The 17,789-nt window shown below is 40.3% G+C and overlaps 9 protein-coding genes across 9 annotated transcripts; 5 read left to right on the forward strand and 4 right to left on the reverse strand.

Annotated features, from left to right (window-relative positions):
* Positions 1–35: 35 nt before the first annotated feature.
* Positions 36–4,166, forward strand: C5L36_0B08600 (uncharacterized protein; the record flags this gene model as incomplete). Its single annotated transcript, XM_029465233.1, has 1 exon — positions 36–4,166. One exon carries the CDS (start codon positions 36–38, stop codon positions 4,164–4,166), a length of 4,131 nt encoding a protein of 1,376 aa, XP_029321092.1.
* An 81-nt stretch (positions 4,167–4,247) lies between these two features.
* Positions 4,248–5,555, reverse strand: C5L36_0B08610 (uncharacterized protein; the record flags this gene model as incomplete). The annotated part of the gene is made up of 1 exon (XM_029465234.1): positions 4,248–5,555. One exon carries the CDS (start codon positions 5,553–5,555, stop codon positions 4,248–4,250), a length of 1,308 nt encoding a protein of 435 aa, XP_029321093.1.
* Positions 5,556–5,965: 410 nt separating this feature from the next.
* C5L36_0B08620 (uncharacterized protein) lies at positions 5,966–7,078 on the reverse strand (the record flags this gene model as incomplete). The annotated part of the gene is made up of 1 exon (XM_029465235.1): positions 5,966–7,078. One exon carries the CDS (start codon positions 7,076–7,078, stop codon positions 5,966–5,968), a length of 1,113 nt encoding a protein of 370 aa, XP_029321094.1.
* A 256-nt stretch (positions 7,079–7,334) lies between these two features.
* C5L36_0B08625 (uncharacterized protein) lies at positions 7,335–8,354 on the forward strand (the record flags this gene model as incomplete). Its single annotated transcript, XM_029465236.1, has 1 exon — positions 7,335–8,354. One exon carries the CDS (start codon positions 7,335–7,337, stop codon positions 8,352–8,354), a length of 1,020 nt encoding a protein of 339 aa, XP_029321095.1.
* Positions 8,355–8,416: 62 nt separating this feature from the next.
* C5L36_0B08630 (uncharacterized protein) lies at positions 8,417–9,646 on the reverse strand (the record flags this gene model as incomplete). Its single annotated transcript, XM_029465237.1, has 1 exon — positions 8,417–9,646. The coding sequence occupies one exon, from the start codon at positions 9,644–9,646 to the stop codon at positions 8,417–8,419; it is 1,230 nt and encodes a 409-aa protein (XP_029321096.1).
* Positions 9,647–10,177: 531 nt separating this feature from the next.
* Positions 10,178–11,452, reverse strand: C5L36_0B08640 (uncharacterized protein; the record flags this gene model as incomplete). The annotated part of the gene is made up of 1 exon (XM_029465238.1): positions 10,178–11,452. The coding sequence occupies one exon, from the start codon at positions 11,450–11,452 to the stop codon at positions 10,178–10,180; it is 1,275 nt and encodes a 424-aa protein (XP_029321097.1).
* Positions 11,453–11,802: 350 nt separating this feature from the next.
* C5L36_0B08650 (uncharacterized protein) lies at positions 11,803–12,783 on the forward strand (the record flags this gene model as incomplete). The annotated part of the gene is made up of 2 exons (XM_029465239.1): positions 11,803–11,870; positions 12,231–12,783. The coding sequence occupies 2 exons, from the start codon at positions 11,803–11,805 to the stop codon at positions 12,781–12,783; spliced, it is 621 nt and encodes a 206-aa protein (XP_029321098.1).
* Positions 12,784–13,337: 554 nt separating this feature from the next.
* On the forward strand, positions 13,338–15,176 carry C5L36_0B08660 (uncharacterized protein; the record flags this gene model as incomplete). Its single annotated transcript, XM_029465240.1, has 1 exon — positions 13,338–15,176. The coding sequence occupies one exon, from the start codon at positions 13,338–13,340 to the stop codon at positions 15,174–15,176; it is 1,839 nt and encodes a 612-aa protein (XP_029321099.1).
* A 160-nt stretch (positions 15,177–15,336) lies between these two features.
* On the forward strand, positions 15,337–17,736 carry C5L36_0B08670 (uncharacterized protein; the record flags this gene model as incomplete). The annotated part of the gene is made up of 1 exon (XM_029465241.1): positions 15,337–17,736. One exon carries the CDS (start codon positions 15,337–15,339, stop codon positions 17,734–17,736), a length of 2,400 nt encoding a protein of 799 aa, XP_029321100.1.
* Positions 17,737–17,789: the final 53 nt, after the last annotated feature.

A 17,789-nucleotide genomic window follows, 5' to 3' on the forward strand; every position in this document is an offset into this window, starting at 1 on the left:
TATGCTGAAAAAAATTCTTTATTCGAGAAGGAAACATGCGAATTCATCTTGAAAAGGAGCTTCTCTCCCTTAAATCGACCAAGGTATACAAATATCCGGATGAAGATATTGAAGATCGTGTTGCCAATGACGAAAGGATATTGCCTCAAAAAAGATTTTTAACAAGGTTTTTGTGGAATAAGAAAATTCCTCCAATTCCAATGGAAGATGAACGGATAAAATTTAGTTATACGAAAAACAATCTCTACGAAGAAGCAAGATATGGTTGGCTAGATCCCCTCTTGTATGTAGGATACCGAAGAACAATCGTACATGAAGATTTGTACAAAATCGAAAAGGATTCATATTATGACGTTGATATGCTAACTGATTATTTTTACAAAAGTTGTCAACGCAGAATTGTCAAATGTGAAGTAGAATATTTGAGGAAATCCGGTCTGCAAGATAATAAAGAAAATAGGCTGAGAGTTAAGGGTGATCCCAATTTTCATTATTCCAAAAATCTCTTGCTTGCTTCAATTGTGGACACGCTCGGATGGGATTATTTGGTAAGCATCATTATTAAAGGCTTTAGTGATATCGCAACCGGCCTCAATACTATTCAGATTCGTGCATTAATTAACTATGTCCATCAAAAAGTCAGTGGTGAGACGAGTGGTAATAACGGTTATGGCTACGCCGTTGGTGTTTCAGCAATTCTGTTTTTTGTTGGATGTTGTGGTGCACATGGTTCAAATAGGGCCGCAATTGTAGGTGCAGAAATAAGATCTATCTTAACGAAGGCTATTCTTGATAAGTCTTTAAAGCTCAGCAGGGAATCCAGAGTAAAGTATCCGCCATCTGCAATTACTGCATTATCCAGCAATGATGTTTTTAAGATTGATTTAGCTGCTAGTTACTTTCCTTTTGTCGTGTGTTTGCCATTTATCTTGATAATTACTATTGTTTTATTGTGTGTCAATCTAGGTGGTGCATCTCTTGCAGGTGTTGGGTGGTTTATTTCCGCAACTTTTATCTTCTTTGCGTTTACTAAAAAGCTAACTAAATGGAGAAAATCAGTTAATTTGGAAACTGATTCAAGAATTAGATACATCAGAGAAATATTGAACAACATGAAAATGCTTAAGTATTACGCATGGGAAATTCCGTTTTTCAACTTGGTCAAGGATGTCAGATCAAAAGAAATGAAAATAATGTTGAAAATCCAGTTTGCTAGAAACATTATCACTGCCTTTGCAATTACTTTGCCCTTGTTTTCAGCAATGGTGGGATTTCTAGCAATGTATGGGCAGAATCACGGTCTAAGAAATGCTGCTAACATATTTTCTTCGTTGACACTTTTTAATATTTTGACACTAAGTATTTCATTGTTTCCATTAGCAATGAGCTCTGGTAGTGATGCACTAGTTGCTATCAAAAGGATACAATCCTTTTTACTTGCTCCAGAAGAAATCCCTGATCCTGAGTACCATAAATATGTCTTTGAAATTTCCAAGGACTGTATTAACGTTAACAATGGATATTTCACATGGGATTTTCGGCATGAAGTTGAATCTGATGTTTCTAGTGTTGAATCTGACAAATCTTTCTCTTTGCATCAGACAAAACAGGGTTACCATTCAGTTTTAAAGGAAGTAAATTTGAGGATTAAACATGGAGAATTTGTTGTTATCACTGGCTCCATTGGCTCCGGCAAATCCTCTCTTCTAGCTGCCATAAATGGCGATATGGCTCGTCTCACCGGCTCTGTCGATATTTCCGGTGATATTGTTTTGTGTGCAAACCCTTGGATCCAGAACGCAACTGTCCGTGACAACATCACCTTCGGACTCGACTATGACAAGAAGGTTTACCAGGCGGTTGTCGAATGCTGTGCTTTGCCCAGTGACTTTGAGATCCTCCCGGCCGGTGATATGACGGAAATTGGTGAACGGGGGGTCAATCTCTCTGGTGGCCAGAAAGCCAGAATCAACCTGGCCAGAGCAGTCTACCGGGCGTACACCATGTCCGAGTATAACATCATTATGTTTGACGATGTCTTGAGTGCCGTCGACGCCAAGGTTGGTAAGCATATTATGCGTGAATGTATCTTGGGGTTGCTATCCGGGAAGACCAGAATCTTGGCAACCCATCAGTTGTCTCTGATTGGTGAAGCCGATAGGATCATATACATGAACGGCGATGGAACCATTGACGTGGGGACTGAAACTGAGTTAGCTGGCCGAAACCGCAGTTTCAAGACGCTAATGGAGTTTCAAATGGAGGGAACAGAGCATAAAGAGGAGGAAGTGGTGGATGAGGACGATGAAGACGCTGACGTTCATGAAGAGGAGGTGGAGTTAATCAGAAAACAGACAACCAAGATTGATCACGATAAGGGGAAAACTATGACTGTAGAACATGTTCAAACAAATGGGATTTCCTATAAGCTCATATCTGAATATCTGAAGGCAGGTTGTGGCAAGCTGGGCCCAAAATTAGTCCTAGCAAATTTGATTATTGCAATTGCATGTACCACCTTTTGCATGTTGTTTGAAAACGTCTGGTTGTCTTTCTGGTCTTCTGGAAAGTTCAAGCAGTACAAAAATGGCTTTTATATTGGCATTTATGTTATGATTACCCTGATGTTTATTATTTGTGCTATCTGGCAATTTTGTACAGTGGCATACATTAGTAATCGTTCGTCAAAATTGTTAAATATTGCTAGCTTAAAGCATGTGATGTTTGCCCCAATGTCTTTCTTCGATACTACACCACTTGGTAGAATCATAAATCGATTCACTAAAGACACGGATGTTCTAGATAACGAGATTGCAGAACAAGCTAGGCTGGTTTGTAATGGCGTTGGAAATGCTATTGGAATATTAATTCTATGTGTTATTTATTTGCCTTGGTTTGCTATATTGATTCCGTTTTTAATTGGATTTATTGCCATGTTATTCTCATATTACCAAGCAACTTCCAGAGAAGTCAAAAGATTAGAAGGCGTTGCAAGGTCATTTGTGTTTTCTAATTTTGATGAAGTGCTACAAGGGATGCCAACTATTAAATCGTATTCTGCTTCAAAAATGTTCTTAGAAAGGAATTCCAAGAATCTGAACCGTATGAATGAATCATATTTGACTTCAATTTGTCTTATGAGGTGGTTTTCAATCCCCTTACATGGCACATCTGCTATTATTACGCTTTTGGTCAGTATGTTATGTGCTTCTAATGCATATCATATAAGTGCTGCTAATTCGGGTTTATTGATATCATTTTGTGTTCAATTCAGTTTACAAATCATCAGTTCAACTAGAGCACTAGGTCAGGTAGAACAATTAATGTCCTCGGTAGAGAGAGTTTGTGAATATGCAACAGAACTACCGCAAGAAGCAACTTACACGACGCCAGAAAAAGCTGACCTACCGACTAACTGGCCTGAACATGGATCTATAAAGTTTGTAGATGTTACCTTGAGATATAGGCCTGAACTGCCTTTTGTTTTGAAAAACATGAATCTAGACATCCACCCAGGTGAAAAAATCGGCATATGTGGTAGAACTGGTGCTGGAAAATCCACCATAATGACAGCATTATACCGTCTAAGTGAGCCTGAATCTGGAAAAATTACCATTGACGGTGTCGACATTCAACAGATCGGGTTGTTTGATTTGAGATCTAGGTTGGCCATCATTCCGCAAGATCCAGTATTATTCCGGGGAAATATTAGAAGAAATTTAGACCCGTTTGGTAACCTAGATGATGATATACTCCAAAAGGCCCTCAACTTAGCATCGGGCGGTGAAAATTTGAACAAATACAGTCTCGATACCTTTGTGGATGATGATGGCTCTAACTTTTCACTTGGCGAAAGACAAGTGATTGCATTATGTCGTGCGTTGCTTAGAAACGCCAAGATTCTCATTTTGGACGAGGCCACATCCAGTGTCGACTACGAGACTGATGCTCGGATCCAAAGCACCATTGCTACTGGTTTCCAAGGTTGCACAATCCTATGTATTGCACACCGGTTGAGGACTATTTTGAACTACGATAGGATCCTCGTAATGGACAAAGGTGAGTGCGCAGAGTTCGATACTCCACGGGCCCTTTGGGAACAGAATGGTATCTTCCGTAGCATGTGCGACAAATCGGGTATTTTGGAAACGGACTTTGATGTATAGCATTAGCTAGTTATCGATTTGCTTATCTGAAATATTGAAGTTTTTTTTTGTAAAGAAAAAAAAAGTGTACATGTAAGAGCATTAAATATGTAATAGATGTTTACACCTCTCATAGACATAGAATGAGCATGCAAACATCGGTATGACTTTCAGAAAGCCAATTCCCAAACCGACATAGAATCCCTTAAATCCACGTTCTTTATATATCATTAATGCTGTATGTTTTATGCCATAAAATTCACCAGATTTATTAGTGACACCACCCACTTGCATTCTTCTCCGAATAACTTCGAATGGATAAGCTGAAGCTTGTGCCAGCATACCGGCGCCACCACCGGCTAGCAATTGTGCCCAAGTTGTTAATGGAGGTCTATGGTCAAACGAAGAATCAGAGCGGGTAGCAGATTTCGATGTATCTGTAAGCACTGTGTAAGGAGCCAGCCATTTACTCCTGAAAAAATCATGTAGTATATCATGAGAGTAAAAACTTACCCCAGCATACGGTACCATACCCAAAATGGTGGGTATAAATCCACGGTAAAAGTTAGAGATTGATAACAAGATGGGGAAACTATTTGCAAAACTTGGTTTGTACAAAAACTTTGCAACAAATGAATCGCCAGCCGCAGTAGGGTAACCACCTGTGCTGTAACTTATCTGAGGTTTCTCGTTGTAGATCAGTTTCAGTATATGGAAGAATTTACCTGGACCATGATGGAGCAAGTGATGAGAAGTTTCAAAAGCCAATCTGACTCTAATCAAATCAAGTGGATATGTACAGAAGACACTGGTCACTCCGGCCAAGGAACCTGCCAACAATCTGCGCCCTGCAGTTTCAAATTCATCAGAGGGGATCAAAATGGTTCTTATTTGTTCGTAACTAACGAATTTGATTGCAGCGTAAGGGAATATTCTTAACAAAGTGGCCGAATGGCCTTGGTATAACCCCCTTGAGCCATCTGTTGCATAGATAGACGAAATTGCCCTGAACATCCCCCTAAAGGAACCTACGTATTGTTTATAATGGGGGTTATTAGTTTGAAACAAAATTTTCACTCGATCTAGTGGGGCTATGAGTGTCTTTGCAGAAATTCCAGCCATTCCACCGGCTAGACCACTTCTAATCACATATTCAAATGAATGTTTGTGGAAATCCGGTTTATCGACTGGATCCTTCAAACACGATGCCTTGACATCTATATCAGACTTGAGGGGAAGTGGTGTTCTAATGATGTTATTGTCACGTTTTCGAAGGTTTGTGTCTATATGGGCAAAACTCTCATCTGTGGAAGATAGTATTGTGATTGCGGGACTCGGAGTGTCCCCTATATCTGTCTTCTGTGACATTGACGGGTTCTGATTGGGGGAGTTATTGTTTGAAGTAGACATCCAAGCAATCAAACAAACGGGAAGGCAAACAAAGCACACACAAGAGAGAGAAAAAAAAAGAGGTACTTAAATTGAGATTGGCAAGGTACAACAAGGGTCCTCAACACTCACAAACAAACTCGTTCTTTCTCCGCAAATGACAATTTCTAAATATACAGAAATGTCTATTCAACTTCATCAATTGAAATGAATGATAAAATGAAAAATGCGGTGAAGCAAAAACTAAGGCATGATGGGAAAAATCCTTATGGCCGCGTCTATTTCGGTAAGGCGGCGGTGGCTCAGTCATTCAATCCCGTTTTCGATCCCGAACAGCCCCTGGCCGAAAAGGGAAGGCGCGCGGGCCCGTGAAAAAAACAAAAACCCTTTGGAAGGAGAAGGGGAAGGGGAAGGGGAAGAGGGGGGGAAAGTCAGTTTAGCGAACGAGCCACAGCTATGAAAGTCTCTTGTGAGGTAGAAGAGGAAGGGGGAGGGGATGATGACGATGAAGAAGAAGAAGGAGAGGATAACGATGGTGATGGTGATGGTGATGGTGATGTGGATGTGGATGTGGATTTCTTCAAAGACAAGGTGGTTTTGGTCTTCAGAGTGTAGAGAAACAACTTGACGAGGTTCTCCAACTGGGTATCCAGGGATTGCGGGTGTGTGATGTCAGCATCCAGAGGTTGCAGAGGGATTCCATCCACATGGCGAAGAATGGCATGGTTGACTGTCCTTGCAACCCGTTCACGTAGAGGTGTTCCGATTTGTCGTGCCATGTCCTCGGGGAGTCCCTCGAGCTCCTTACCACAGTCCACCCGTGCCAGAAGTCCCATTGTAGATTCCATATCTTTAGTAAACTGTAAAGATTGCGTTATTCTGGAATCAGAGAGGTTTTCTTGGACAAATTGGACGAATTCCTTGTAGAAACCCTCTTCCCTTTTCTCAATCTCGTTCTTGGTCAGTCCAGTGGTATTTGCCTTGGAATATTCTAACACTTTGGAAACAGCTTGTAGATGCAGTAACCTCAACTTGACCATTTCGTATTCTTCAAAGAAATTAGGCCAGAGAAAACTAATTGCATCAATAACATCCGGTATCTCCCCCTGGAGAATCATTTGCATGATACTCTTACGAACCTCTGTCGTGTCGAAACCTTGTAATGACTTAACTCTCTTCAGTCCCTGTTCAAATCCATCCTCATCTACACTCAGTCGAAGCTCTTTCCCCTCTTTCCCCTCTTTTTCTTCTTCTTCTTCTTCTTCTTCTTCTTCTCGCTTTAGAGCACCGCCAATCCCGTCAGTAACACCCTCGTAAATGTCATTTCTGAGCTCCCTCTCAAATAGAGTAGCAGCATTCGAATATCCCATGTGAATCATGTACTGTAGGACACTATAATCTAAATCTCTCTGCAATTGGAAAAAAGACTCTGAAAATGAAAAGACATCCGGTAACTCTGTAGGCCATACAGGCGTGGAATTCACTCTTCTTATACTATTGTCATCCATTTGGTGGTCTCTCCTTGGTTTGCTTGTAGCAGACATTGTGTCTTTGGTTTCACTTACGAAAGAGTAGAGCAGACTCAAAGACAACTATCTACTAATGCAGCACTCCGCAAATACATTACAAACAAGGGGGCTCGGCACAATTGCTCTATCCGGTTTCTTTTTTATTCACTAAAAATTGGATTTTTTTTCTCTCTCTCTATACAGGTTTGGTAATATAGACAGTGATTTATTTTCCAATTTTTCTGGCCATGTATTGTTCGTAAGGGAACCAATAGTTACCTCTGAGATATTGATGGAGATCCAACCTGAATATAACAAGCCGTCGAGAGGTTTACAAGGATCAGAAATAGCTTTTTTCTCGGATTCAGCCGGTGATGTTACACTTACAAAGGATAATCTGTATACTTACAGCATTCCTCCAGCGAATTCGTCTCTCTGTCCCTTTGGGTTGAATACCAATCTCGGGTACAAAGGGTATCAGCCCAAAGTGTATAAACCTAGGGAATCGACCCTTGGGAACTTTGAGAAGGCATTGCTTGAGCTAGGAAGTAAGGCTAACGAATACAAAGTCATTGCTCCATCGTCCTTTTTTCAGTATGTTTCAACTTTAAAGACGTCGGAATTTAACATTATATATATTAACAGAAAAATCATCATTGCCAACACAGAGACTAGAGCGGGACAAAATCCTAAAATGTCTTATTCTGGGATACGATTTGAAGACCTGTTGTGTCATGGAACTCGGAAGAAAACGCTTAACAACTACAATTTATATCAAACGATTAGGACGGTATCTGTCAATGGCATCAAATGTATATATTGTGCAGAAGTTGATGCGGTGAATTCCAGTGGGGAATACACCGAGATTAAGATGATTTTATGCCGAAATAGCATTCCCCATGCTAAAACGACTAACAAGAGGAATATATTGAAAATGTTGCATTCTGGGAATAAATACTTTGATAGTTTTTTGTTGAGGCTAATCACACAATGTCAATTTTCAGGTATCAATAATGTATTGATTGGTGTGAGAGATGCATCATTCAACATTAGAAACATCACTGAATTCTCCGTTTCTGATGACCTGTTACCATTCTTTAAACACACATACCCTGCACATTATCAATTGTTTGAGTCGTCTAGCACAAACATAAGTAACGTTATGAAGAGAATCAAGCAGCTCGTCGATCAAAACAGACCTGTTTGGAAACTACATATTCGTAGTGGAGTCTATACACTTGAAGAAGCAAAGCAGAAACAGGACATCTTTGATACGGTCCTGATTCCTGAGTTCAAGAGGATGCTAGTATAAGGTTAAAATGCAGAGAATAAAAAATGCGGTATATAAACTAGTATATAATTATAGTGAAATCCTTAGTCTTTCTTTTTGTCGTCCTTCCATGATCCATGAAATATATGCTGCACGAATGCCATTGGATCCCTTGGTGATCTGCTGCCCATTTGTCCAACACCAGGGCTGAAACTGGTGATTGGCAAGACCATTACATCGTCTATAACTTTTGGCTCTCTTAAACCAGTAAATGCCTTGTAGTTAACAACCATATCTTTGAAATGTAACGGTAATCCCTCTTTATTAACTTCTTGGTGTTTCAACTTATATTTCTCCCCATCATTCCAATACTTGGATCCAATGCCAAACCCAGAACCATAATCCCCGTCACTTAGTATATTGTTTAGGTAGTCAAACATTGTATCTGTGTATATCCCTGGACCAGTCCATTGCATAATATCGCTGCCACTATCTTTACCTTCGACGTGCTTTATATAACCCATATGCTCCTTTCTAAGAGTCTCCTCAACTATCCTACTAATCAATTCCCGTAAAAACGGGTGGCCACGTTTGCCCATGATTGTCCACTGCGCAAATTGGATTCTACGTGCATACCACTCTGCCCAGTCTGGTCTATCAGGGTCGGCTTCAATGCCAATTACAAATCCAATTTGTTCTCCCTTGGTGTATCTCTCATTGAATGGTGCCCAATCATGGATATTTTTCAGGCAAAAAGTGTCCATATCACTGTAAATTCCACCTCTGGCATATATGACTAAATAACGGAAAAAATCAGCCTTTAAAATTATCTTAGGCAACAAATCCCAAGCCCTTACCAAATCCGGAACATTGGAAAACTCTGTATGCACCCAATCATCTAGTACATTGTCTGTAAATATTGTATGTGCATAACCTTCATTTTTCTCCCAGGAGGATACCGTCCCGAGGAAATCCATGGGGAAATTTGAATCTCCAGGCTTGCTTTTCCAAGTTTGGAATATGCTCTGTGGGATCTTGGAATTGGTGTCATAGGGGAAGTAATACGATAACTGTGCACGCAATGAAGCATTAGTCGGCAATTTGTTATACTTTATATGTAGATCATCATACGTGGTTTTCATGTTGTATGTGTCCATGCTGGAATTTTGCATCCGACGTGCATTGTAAGTGCTCAATCCATTGAAACATTGCGAATATACAACTATCAGACACGCAAATAACGTGATGACTTTCAGCCTATTCTTAGAAACATGGTTTGATAACCGATGAATTAAAGATGGTGACGTCTTGTCGGGGATATTGACGTAGTCCATGGATGTGGAATGGTGAAGAGGAGAAGATATTCAAAGACAACCACTGCAGAGAAGGGAACGTGCCAAAATGCAGACAAGTAGCAGAAACAACCAGCTTCTCAAAGACAATAAGCAACGACATAACTTGACAAAGTGAAATAAAGGTACCTTACTTTTCGTTGCAGAGAGTCGAGACCGCCTCTTTGTGTTTGTTTTCGTTTTCCCGAGTGCTTCTTTTTTTTTTCGTGTTTCGTGTTTTCCTCCCTGAAGAGAAGGAAAACAGTCCTTACCCATCTATTCACCCCCCCCCCCCCCTCCACTTGATCGTGTGTATTCTCCAATAGCTGCAATTTCTAGTTGAGCGGTGAGCTACGAGGTTGTGACCATGCTTGTTCATAGGACCTACTTGGTGAATTCGATTGGGTTCGAATTGGCGTTACTGTACAGATCGAGAATTTATACAAACATAGAGACACCCAGTACATCTAGAGATGGACATACCTGGATGGAGGGACATTACAGCTTTTTTAATCGTTGTAATGGGCTGGAAAATCAACGCACAATGCCAGACACTCTCAGGGTCTCTCTCTTCCGTCTACGGAGGTTTCTCTCCTTCTCTGTCTCTCTCTTCTCAATCTCCCACTCGCTGAGTTTCTCCACACTTGGAACAAACTCTTCGCCGTATTTCCTCACGTCGTATCGCAATCCCTGTACGTAACCCTTGGAGGCATCGTCGGAGTTAACGAGGTTGAAAAATGGCAAAGAATCTATATTTTGCGAGACTTGTTGGGGGTTTTCAATCAGTTCTCTCTTGAACTTGTAGATCTCGTCATATACTGCAACCGCAATTGCTGTCTCAAATTCAGGTTTTAGCCCAATGTCTGCAACAATGGTTTTTGCAAACATTTCCGGCGTCACCGTATTATCAAGCAAGTCCCATTCAACTTTATCCGTAAAAAAATCCTCCCCTATATTGCATGAGATATCTAGCACTGCATGAAATTCCTTTTCGTTACGTAAAAACTGATCAATTATGGAGTTGTTTGGATTTGATATCAAATCCTTATAGTTTTGGATCTGGTCCTTGATGTTAGACACAATGGCCTGTTCAGTGTTCCTATTCAAATCCAAATCTTGGGCCATCATAGAGGCAAATATTTCTGGGGTAATTAACTCATCATTTAAATTCCATAAGATTTGATCATTTATAACGGCACCAGGTGTAGTTATCTTCAACTTGATAGGGATGATTATGGAATCCTGCAATGTAGAAACTTCTTCAGGTGAAAAACACAGGGGTGGCAATTCCCTTGGTGCCTCTTTATTACCCTGGATGCTTGATAGGTTGATTTTTGTATTATTAGAGTTGGTTGAATTGAGAATCAAGTTCCTGTAGATATCATACGCAGCATTTGGATCCTCATAAGTTGCATCTTTGCTTTCATCGTCATCAACATAGTCTTCATCGTCCTCGTTGTCGTCATTTTCATAATCATGATTGGCTTTGGCATTACGGGTGTGAGTCTTGGAATTGTCGTCGTATTGCACCTCAAAGTCAAATTCTGCATCGTTGGAGGCATTGTTGGTATAGTTCCCAATATCGACATCGTTGAAATGGGCCGTACCATCTACAAGATTGGACGGATTGGCAACATTGTCCTCGAAATCAAAATCGTCGTTCAGGTCCTCGGCATAGTTGAGCTTAGAAGAGGCCTGTCTCTTGGCAGCCCTCGTAGTGGCTAGATTGGAAAAGAGAGCGTTGCTGGATTGAGCTAGCCTGTGTGCAAACGAAGTGCTGAGTGCTTGAGGGAAGAGTGGTGTCGACATGGTGGTTTCCCTAATAGAGTTCGTCTAAAAGTATATTTATTGGTATGCCTACAATAGACAAACAGTAACCTCACAGAATATCGTCTAGTGTTTTCCCCCGTTGGAGTCTCTGTAGGTATATAGAGGCTATAAACTGTCTCAATATACAAACAAGCTCTAACCCTACCAAGGAATAACGGCAAATTCATGTAACCCTCCCTCGACGCTCTTGAAAACCCTCGCAAATTTTTTTTCTAGGGGGAATCCTTGTGTTTGTTTCTTCCACCTGTCGACAAAACTTTTCTCGCACTTAAAGAGCCTTCTATCCCCAAGATGAGTACTTGATTTCTTTCCAGCAAAGCAAGCTCAAAATGTCCTACAACTTAGACACCGTTGCAAAGCTCGATGCTCAATTAAAGAACAACTCCTATATTGAAGGGTAAGTGATAGATCAAGCTTCTTAGCCTATATTTTCTCCAGTCTTGTCTATTCCAAAAGAATTGAATTATGGTTATAAAATCTTTATTGACCAAGTAGTTGGCGCTGATGATGGAATTCTTTGGTCCATGTTTATGAGGCGGACTCAAGACCCGCTGTATGAGTATCAAAAAAGACGGTTGTTAGACGCAACCATTTCTCTGAGCCATATAGCTACTATTGAATTTAAATGGAAGATTGGCGCTTTTTTTTTCTCGTTTTAGAATGGGAGAAGAAGGGTGGGTATTTCAGTCCACTGTGAGTTATGTTTGCACATTATAACAGATTACTAACATCTCTTGTCCAAAATTTTTTTTTAAAGTACTGCACCAACTCAAGCAGATGTTGCAGCCTACAAGGCTTTCCAAACTGCATACCCATCCTTTGCAAGATGGTTCAACCACATTGCTTCCTTCTCTGAAGATTTCGAATCTTTACCAGCAGCTTCTGGTTCCTCTGCTGCTGCTGAAGAAGAAGAAGACGATGATGAAGACGTTGACTTATTCGGTTCCGATGACGAAGAAGAAGATGCTGAAGCTGCAAAGCTAAAGGCTGAAAGAGTTGCTGCTTACAACGAAAGAAAGGCAGCAAAGGGTCCAAAGCCAGCAGCTAAGTCCATTGTCACCCTTGACGTTAAGCCATGGGATGACGAAACCGATTTAGAAGCTATGCTTGCACACGTCAAGTCTATTGAAATGGACGGTTTGACTTGGGGTGCTCACCAATTCATTCCAGTTGGTTTCGGTATCAAGAAGTTGCAAATCAACTGTGTCGTTGAAGATGACAAGGTCTCCATGGACGACTTACAAGGTCAAATCGAAGACGGTGAAGACTGGGTCCAATCTTCCGATGTTGCAGCTATGCAAAAATTATAAGGAAGTTTCTACTTGGTTCTCTAAATTATTAACTTTAATGTATATCTTTGTGTAACGCTTTGTTGTCCAACTCTGATATAATGGAAATGGTAAAAACTTAAAAATGCAATAATCTCAAAAAATGCCACATTGCTCGCATACTCTAATTGGTTGGCCAATTAGGTTTGGGCTGCACGTGATGGACACATGCACATCTGCATGTCTAGAAATATAACTCAAAGATAATTCTAGTAAACCACCACACGGACATTTGATCAATGTTGGCATGGGGGGGAATCTCCTGGAGAGTGTACAGTTCGCCATTCCAAGCAAAACAATGGTTTTGTCAACCCAACATCAATCCATTGTAACTATGGAGAAGAAGACACTGTTTTGAATGGCATCGCTATCGTGACAATTTTTTCACCAATAATGTGTGAAATCTCTCTTATCGGGAGATGCTTGTGAATAATTACGGCTGTTAATGTATACATCCTTGTCATTTCTTTTGTTATTCTCCAACAGCACTCCCTTTGGATTTGAGCCTTTAGTTAGTTTTGGCAGTAGCAGAGACTATGGGGAAGGCCGACAAGGCGAAAATCACACGTTCTAGAAACGGGTGTTTGACTTGCAAGAGGAGAAGACGGAAATGCGATGAGACAAAGCCGCATTGTTTGAATTGTATCAACTCCAACAGAATATGTGAAGGGTACGCTATCAAATTTGTCTTTGACGTTGACTCGAAGCGTAAGCAGAGTTGTAAGGGGGGTCTATCAAGTACCGCCAAGATGGAGAACGTGGGCATCCCATTACACAAATCCGTCAGCGAACCCGTCAAATCCATCCCAGAATCGCTTTCTCCTTTACTGAACAGTTTTCCCATTGAACCAGCCAATGGGGATGAAAATGGGCTTGATTTCAAAGATGATGAACAATTTGAACATGCATTTCTCTCGGGACTAGACTACATTCTTGGGAACTGCGATAACGAGCTCTTGAACAACTTGGAGTTTGATGTGACCCCAACACCGCCAAAGGATGAGACCTTCTTTTATTCGGATAACTTGGAGAATGACAAATCCACCATGAGGCAGCTCGAGAAGAAGGAGGAAAACTTCATATTGAAGCATTTCTTTGAGAAAGTCATCTTCTTGCTTGACGCACATCCTCAGAACCCGTGGCCGCAATTGATGATGAAATTCGGTAGTATGGATCTAGCCAAATCCTGCTTTCTATCTCTATCGTCGATGCATCTATATGTCAATAATGGTGGTGATGAGTTTTATAAGAACGGACTACTACATATCAACAACACAATGGAGTACCTTATCAAGTATGTCAAGACGAGTGGTGGGAATCAAAGCGCAAAGATCCCAAATGAGAACGAAGATGGGCTCGATATCAAGAAGATAATATCAAAGATTAAGTCTGAATCCAACAAGAAAAAGAAAAGTACTGATTTTGTAGTAATCCTGTTGCTATTGTATGTGCATCTCTTATTTGCCATTCTAGAAAGCGGCAGGTCTGCTTTGGCTAGGATGTTTCTTAAGTTGGCTGCCTCTATTGCAAGTGAACCAATGTTTAACGAAAAGCTACAACAAATTGAACAATCGCAAACATTTCTTTGTGTGATTTCCTGGTTCGATACTGTCTCCGCATTGGTATCGCCAGACTGCCGTATACCTTATTGCGATCCAAAATGGTTTGGTGAAAGTAAAGAAAACATATCAACGGATAAAATGAATGGATGTCCAGTTGGGATGTTCAGGGTACTATATGACTTGTCGTTGTACAGAAAAGAAATCATGTTGATGTTTGACGAGCAACAGGTCTTTCTACAAGATATTAAACTGATGCATAAAAAATTGATGGATTTAAGAGACCGTCTTTTGCATTATAGAGACCATGTGTTATTGGAACTACCACATAGTTCGCCCTTTACATTTATCGACCGATTAAAATGTGCACAACTGTGGTCCTTGGCTGGAAACTTGTTGACCATCCAGTTGGAAATGCATTACTTTAAGAATTTACGATTTTGGATTGAGCAAAATAGGAGCATTATTCTAAAAAGTGATTCTCCTGATTCTATACCCTTAAATCAAATCTACACTGACCGTGCAACAAAAATGGTTACAGAGTTTCTCTTTGTCTATAAAACCATATCACCGTCATCGCCAATAATCACACAGATGATTTGGCCCATTTTCTATGTCGCTGTGAATTCCTGTACTAAGGAGAATCGACTGCAATCTTGGGCAGCGTTGGAAACTCTTTATGAAACTGTAAAAATGGGGACAATAAAGAGCCTCATGGATATAGTAGAAACTGTTTGGACTAAAGGTTGCAGTATAGAATCCGTACTTGCCGGACCCGGATGGCTAGAGAATGGCATAGATATGCTACCATGTTGAAATACAAGAATTCTATTTCACAAATTTTCGTAATTTCGAGATTTTTTTTTTTTTCTTGTCAAAAACCTTCTAGATATATTTAAATTAATTATACCAGCTTTGTTTTTCTTTTTGTATTATGACTTAAATATTCTCCATTATAAAGGTACATTGACAAAAAATGGCGACTAGTATCTTTGCAGGATGCAATAGGAATCTTGGGATTTTTGACTATAATTCCAACTTGAAAATAGCTGCTTATGGATCCCATAATACGATCTCTATTTCTTCTCCAATTATTGAAGATGGAAAATATAATGCAAAGACACAAATTATCAGAACCTTGACTAACCACAATGGTGAAATTACCAACGTGATGTGGCTGCATGACACAAACATTCTTTTAAGTGGTTGTCAAGACGGTGATGTTAACGTTTGGAAATTTAATGGCATAGATGATGTTCAGTTACTCCAATCTATGAAGCCAACATCTGGCTCTATCTCTTGTATTGGTACTACTGGAAATGCGAAGGATCTGGAAGTTGTTATAGGTGATAGTAGAGGTAGGCTATTCTACTACAAACAAAATGAAGGTGGGGATTTCGAAGAAGTTACACAATTCGAATTGCCGTACGGATTCTATGCCATGGCTCTGAGTGTGGTCAATGTTTCCACAAAAGAAAGAATCATAATTGCCGGTGGCTCGAAACCTGCCATTCATGTTTTGAACGTTGACTTAGATACGAAAGAAATCAACTTAGAGACATCATTAACTGGCCACGACGACTGGGTTAGAAGCATTACGATTCGTGAGTTAGAAGTCACAATGAAAACGGTGGATGGTGTTACATATCCAAAACGTACAGTCATATTTGCAACAGGCTCGTTGGACCGAATTATCAGATTGTGGAAGCTAACAATTGAAGATTCATCTAAACCGGTTTATATCGAGACAAACAAACTAAAATTGTTAACCTCCAAAGAATTCAAATTTGAGACCGATTCTAATAGGTACGTTATCTTTCTTGATGCGATACTTATGGGACATGATGATTGGATTTCTACTGTGTCTTGGAAGCCTACATCAAGTGACTCTGAGCAAGATCTACTACTGTTATCAAGTAGTGCGGATAGTTCCATTATGATATGGAAGTCGGATCCAGTTTCTGGTGTTTGGTTCCCTGATATTAGACTTGGTGACATTGCAATCAAGGGGGCGTCCACGGCAACGGGATCTTCAGGTGGATTTTACACATCACAGTGGATTGTTGATGAATCCGGTAATGAAATTATATTAACAAACGGTAAAACCGGTTCATTCCGTTGCTGGACTAGGGCTGATGAAAAAGAACAATTTAAGTCCATCAATACATACACAGGTGCAATCAGACCAATCACTGATATTAATTGGTACCAAGGCGAATACGCTTTAGTCACATCTCTGGATCAATCAACCAGATTATATGCATTATACGAGGGGAAGTGGTTTGAATTTGGACGTCCCCAAATTCATGGGTTTGACATGATTACAGTTAAACCAATCAGTGGAACCAGATTTGTGAGTGCAGGTGATGAAAAAGTTATCAGGGTTTTTGATATGCCAAAAAATATTGCACAAATGTTGAATCGGGTTTGTGGGTTGAGGAGTTTGGATTCTAATTCTCTCAATGAATCGTTACCGGAAAGTGCAAGTTTGCCTGTTTTAGGATTAAGTAATAAGGCTGCCCTTGATAACTCGAGTAACAGTGACGAGCAAAATGGCGATGAGACCAATGGCTTGAACAAAGATATTAACAATGAAATCATGGATTCTGTTCAAGGACCATTGTTAGAAGATGTCTTGCAACGTCACACTTTATGGCCTGAAATTGAGAAACTTTATGGTCATGGGTTTGAAATCACTACCCTTGATGTGTCGAACGATGGTAAAATCATCGCAAGTGCATGTCGTTCCAATGTTAGCAAGCACGCTGTTATTAGAAATTTCAACACCAACACCTGGTTAGAGACCGATAAACCTTTGTTTGCACACGATCTAACGATCACTAGGTTGAGGTTCAGTAACAAGAGTGAGAAAGAGTACCTCTTGTCCGTTTCTAGAGATAGAAAGTTCTCGCTATGGGTAAGAGTTGGAGATGATTTTGAGCTTGTTGCAATCAAAGAAAAAGCACACAATAGAATCATCTGGGACTGTGCATGGACTAATTTTGACGACGTTGTTTCATTTGTCACCTGCTCAAGGGATAAAGAAGTTAAACTTTGGAGGAAAAGCGATGACAGTAACGAGGTCGAATGCAAAGGCAGCATTAAATTTGAATCAAGTGCAGTCACAGCTGTTGATTCTGCTAAACTTGACGATGAAGGTAATTTCAAGCTTGTTATTGGTTTAGACAACGGTGAGATTTACGTGTACAAAGTGAATGTCTTGAATTACAGTTTCGACGAACTCCGTAAAGTTGATTCCAGAGACTTACCTGGCGATGGGATCAGCAGAATCAGCATCTCCCCCAAGGTTACTGACAACACACACACTGTTGCCGTAGGATCCAAAGATAACAGTTTACGTTTTCTTGTCGTGTGATTTGACAATAATCGAGCTGTGAGGGGGAAAACGAAAACCTAAAAATTACACTC

Source organism: Pichia kudriavzevii, chromosome 2 (assembly GCF_003054445.1).
Source record: "Pichia kudriavzevii chromosome 2, complete sequence".
NCBI classification, from domain to species: Eukaryota; Fungi; Ascomycota; class Pichiomycetes; order Pichiales; family Pichiaceae; genus Pichia; species Pichia kudriavzevii.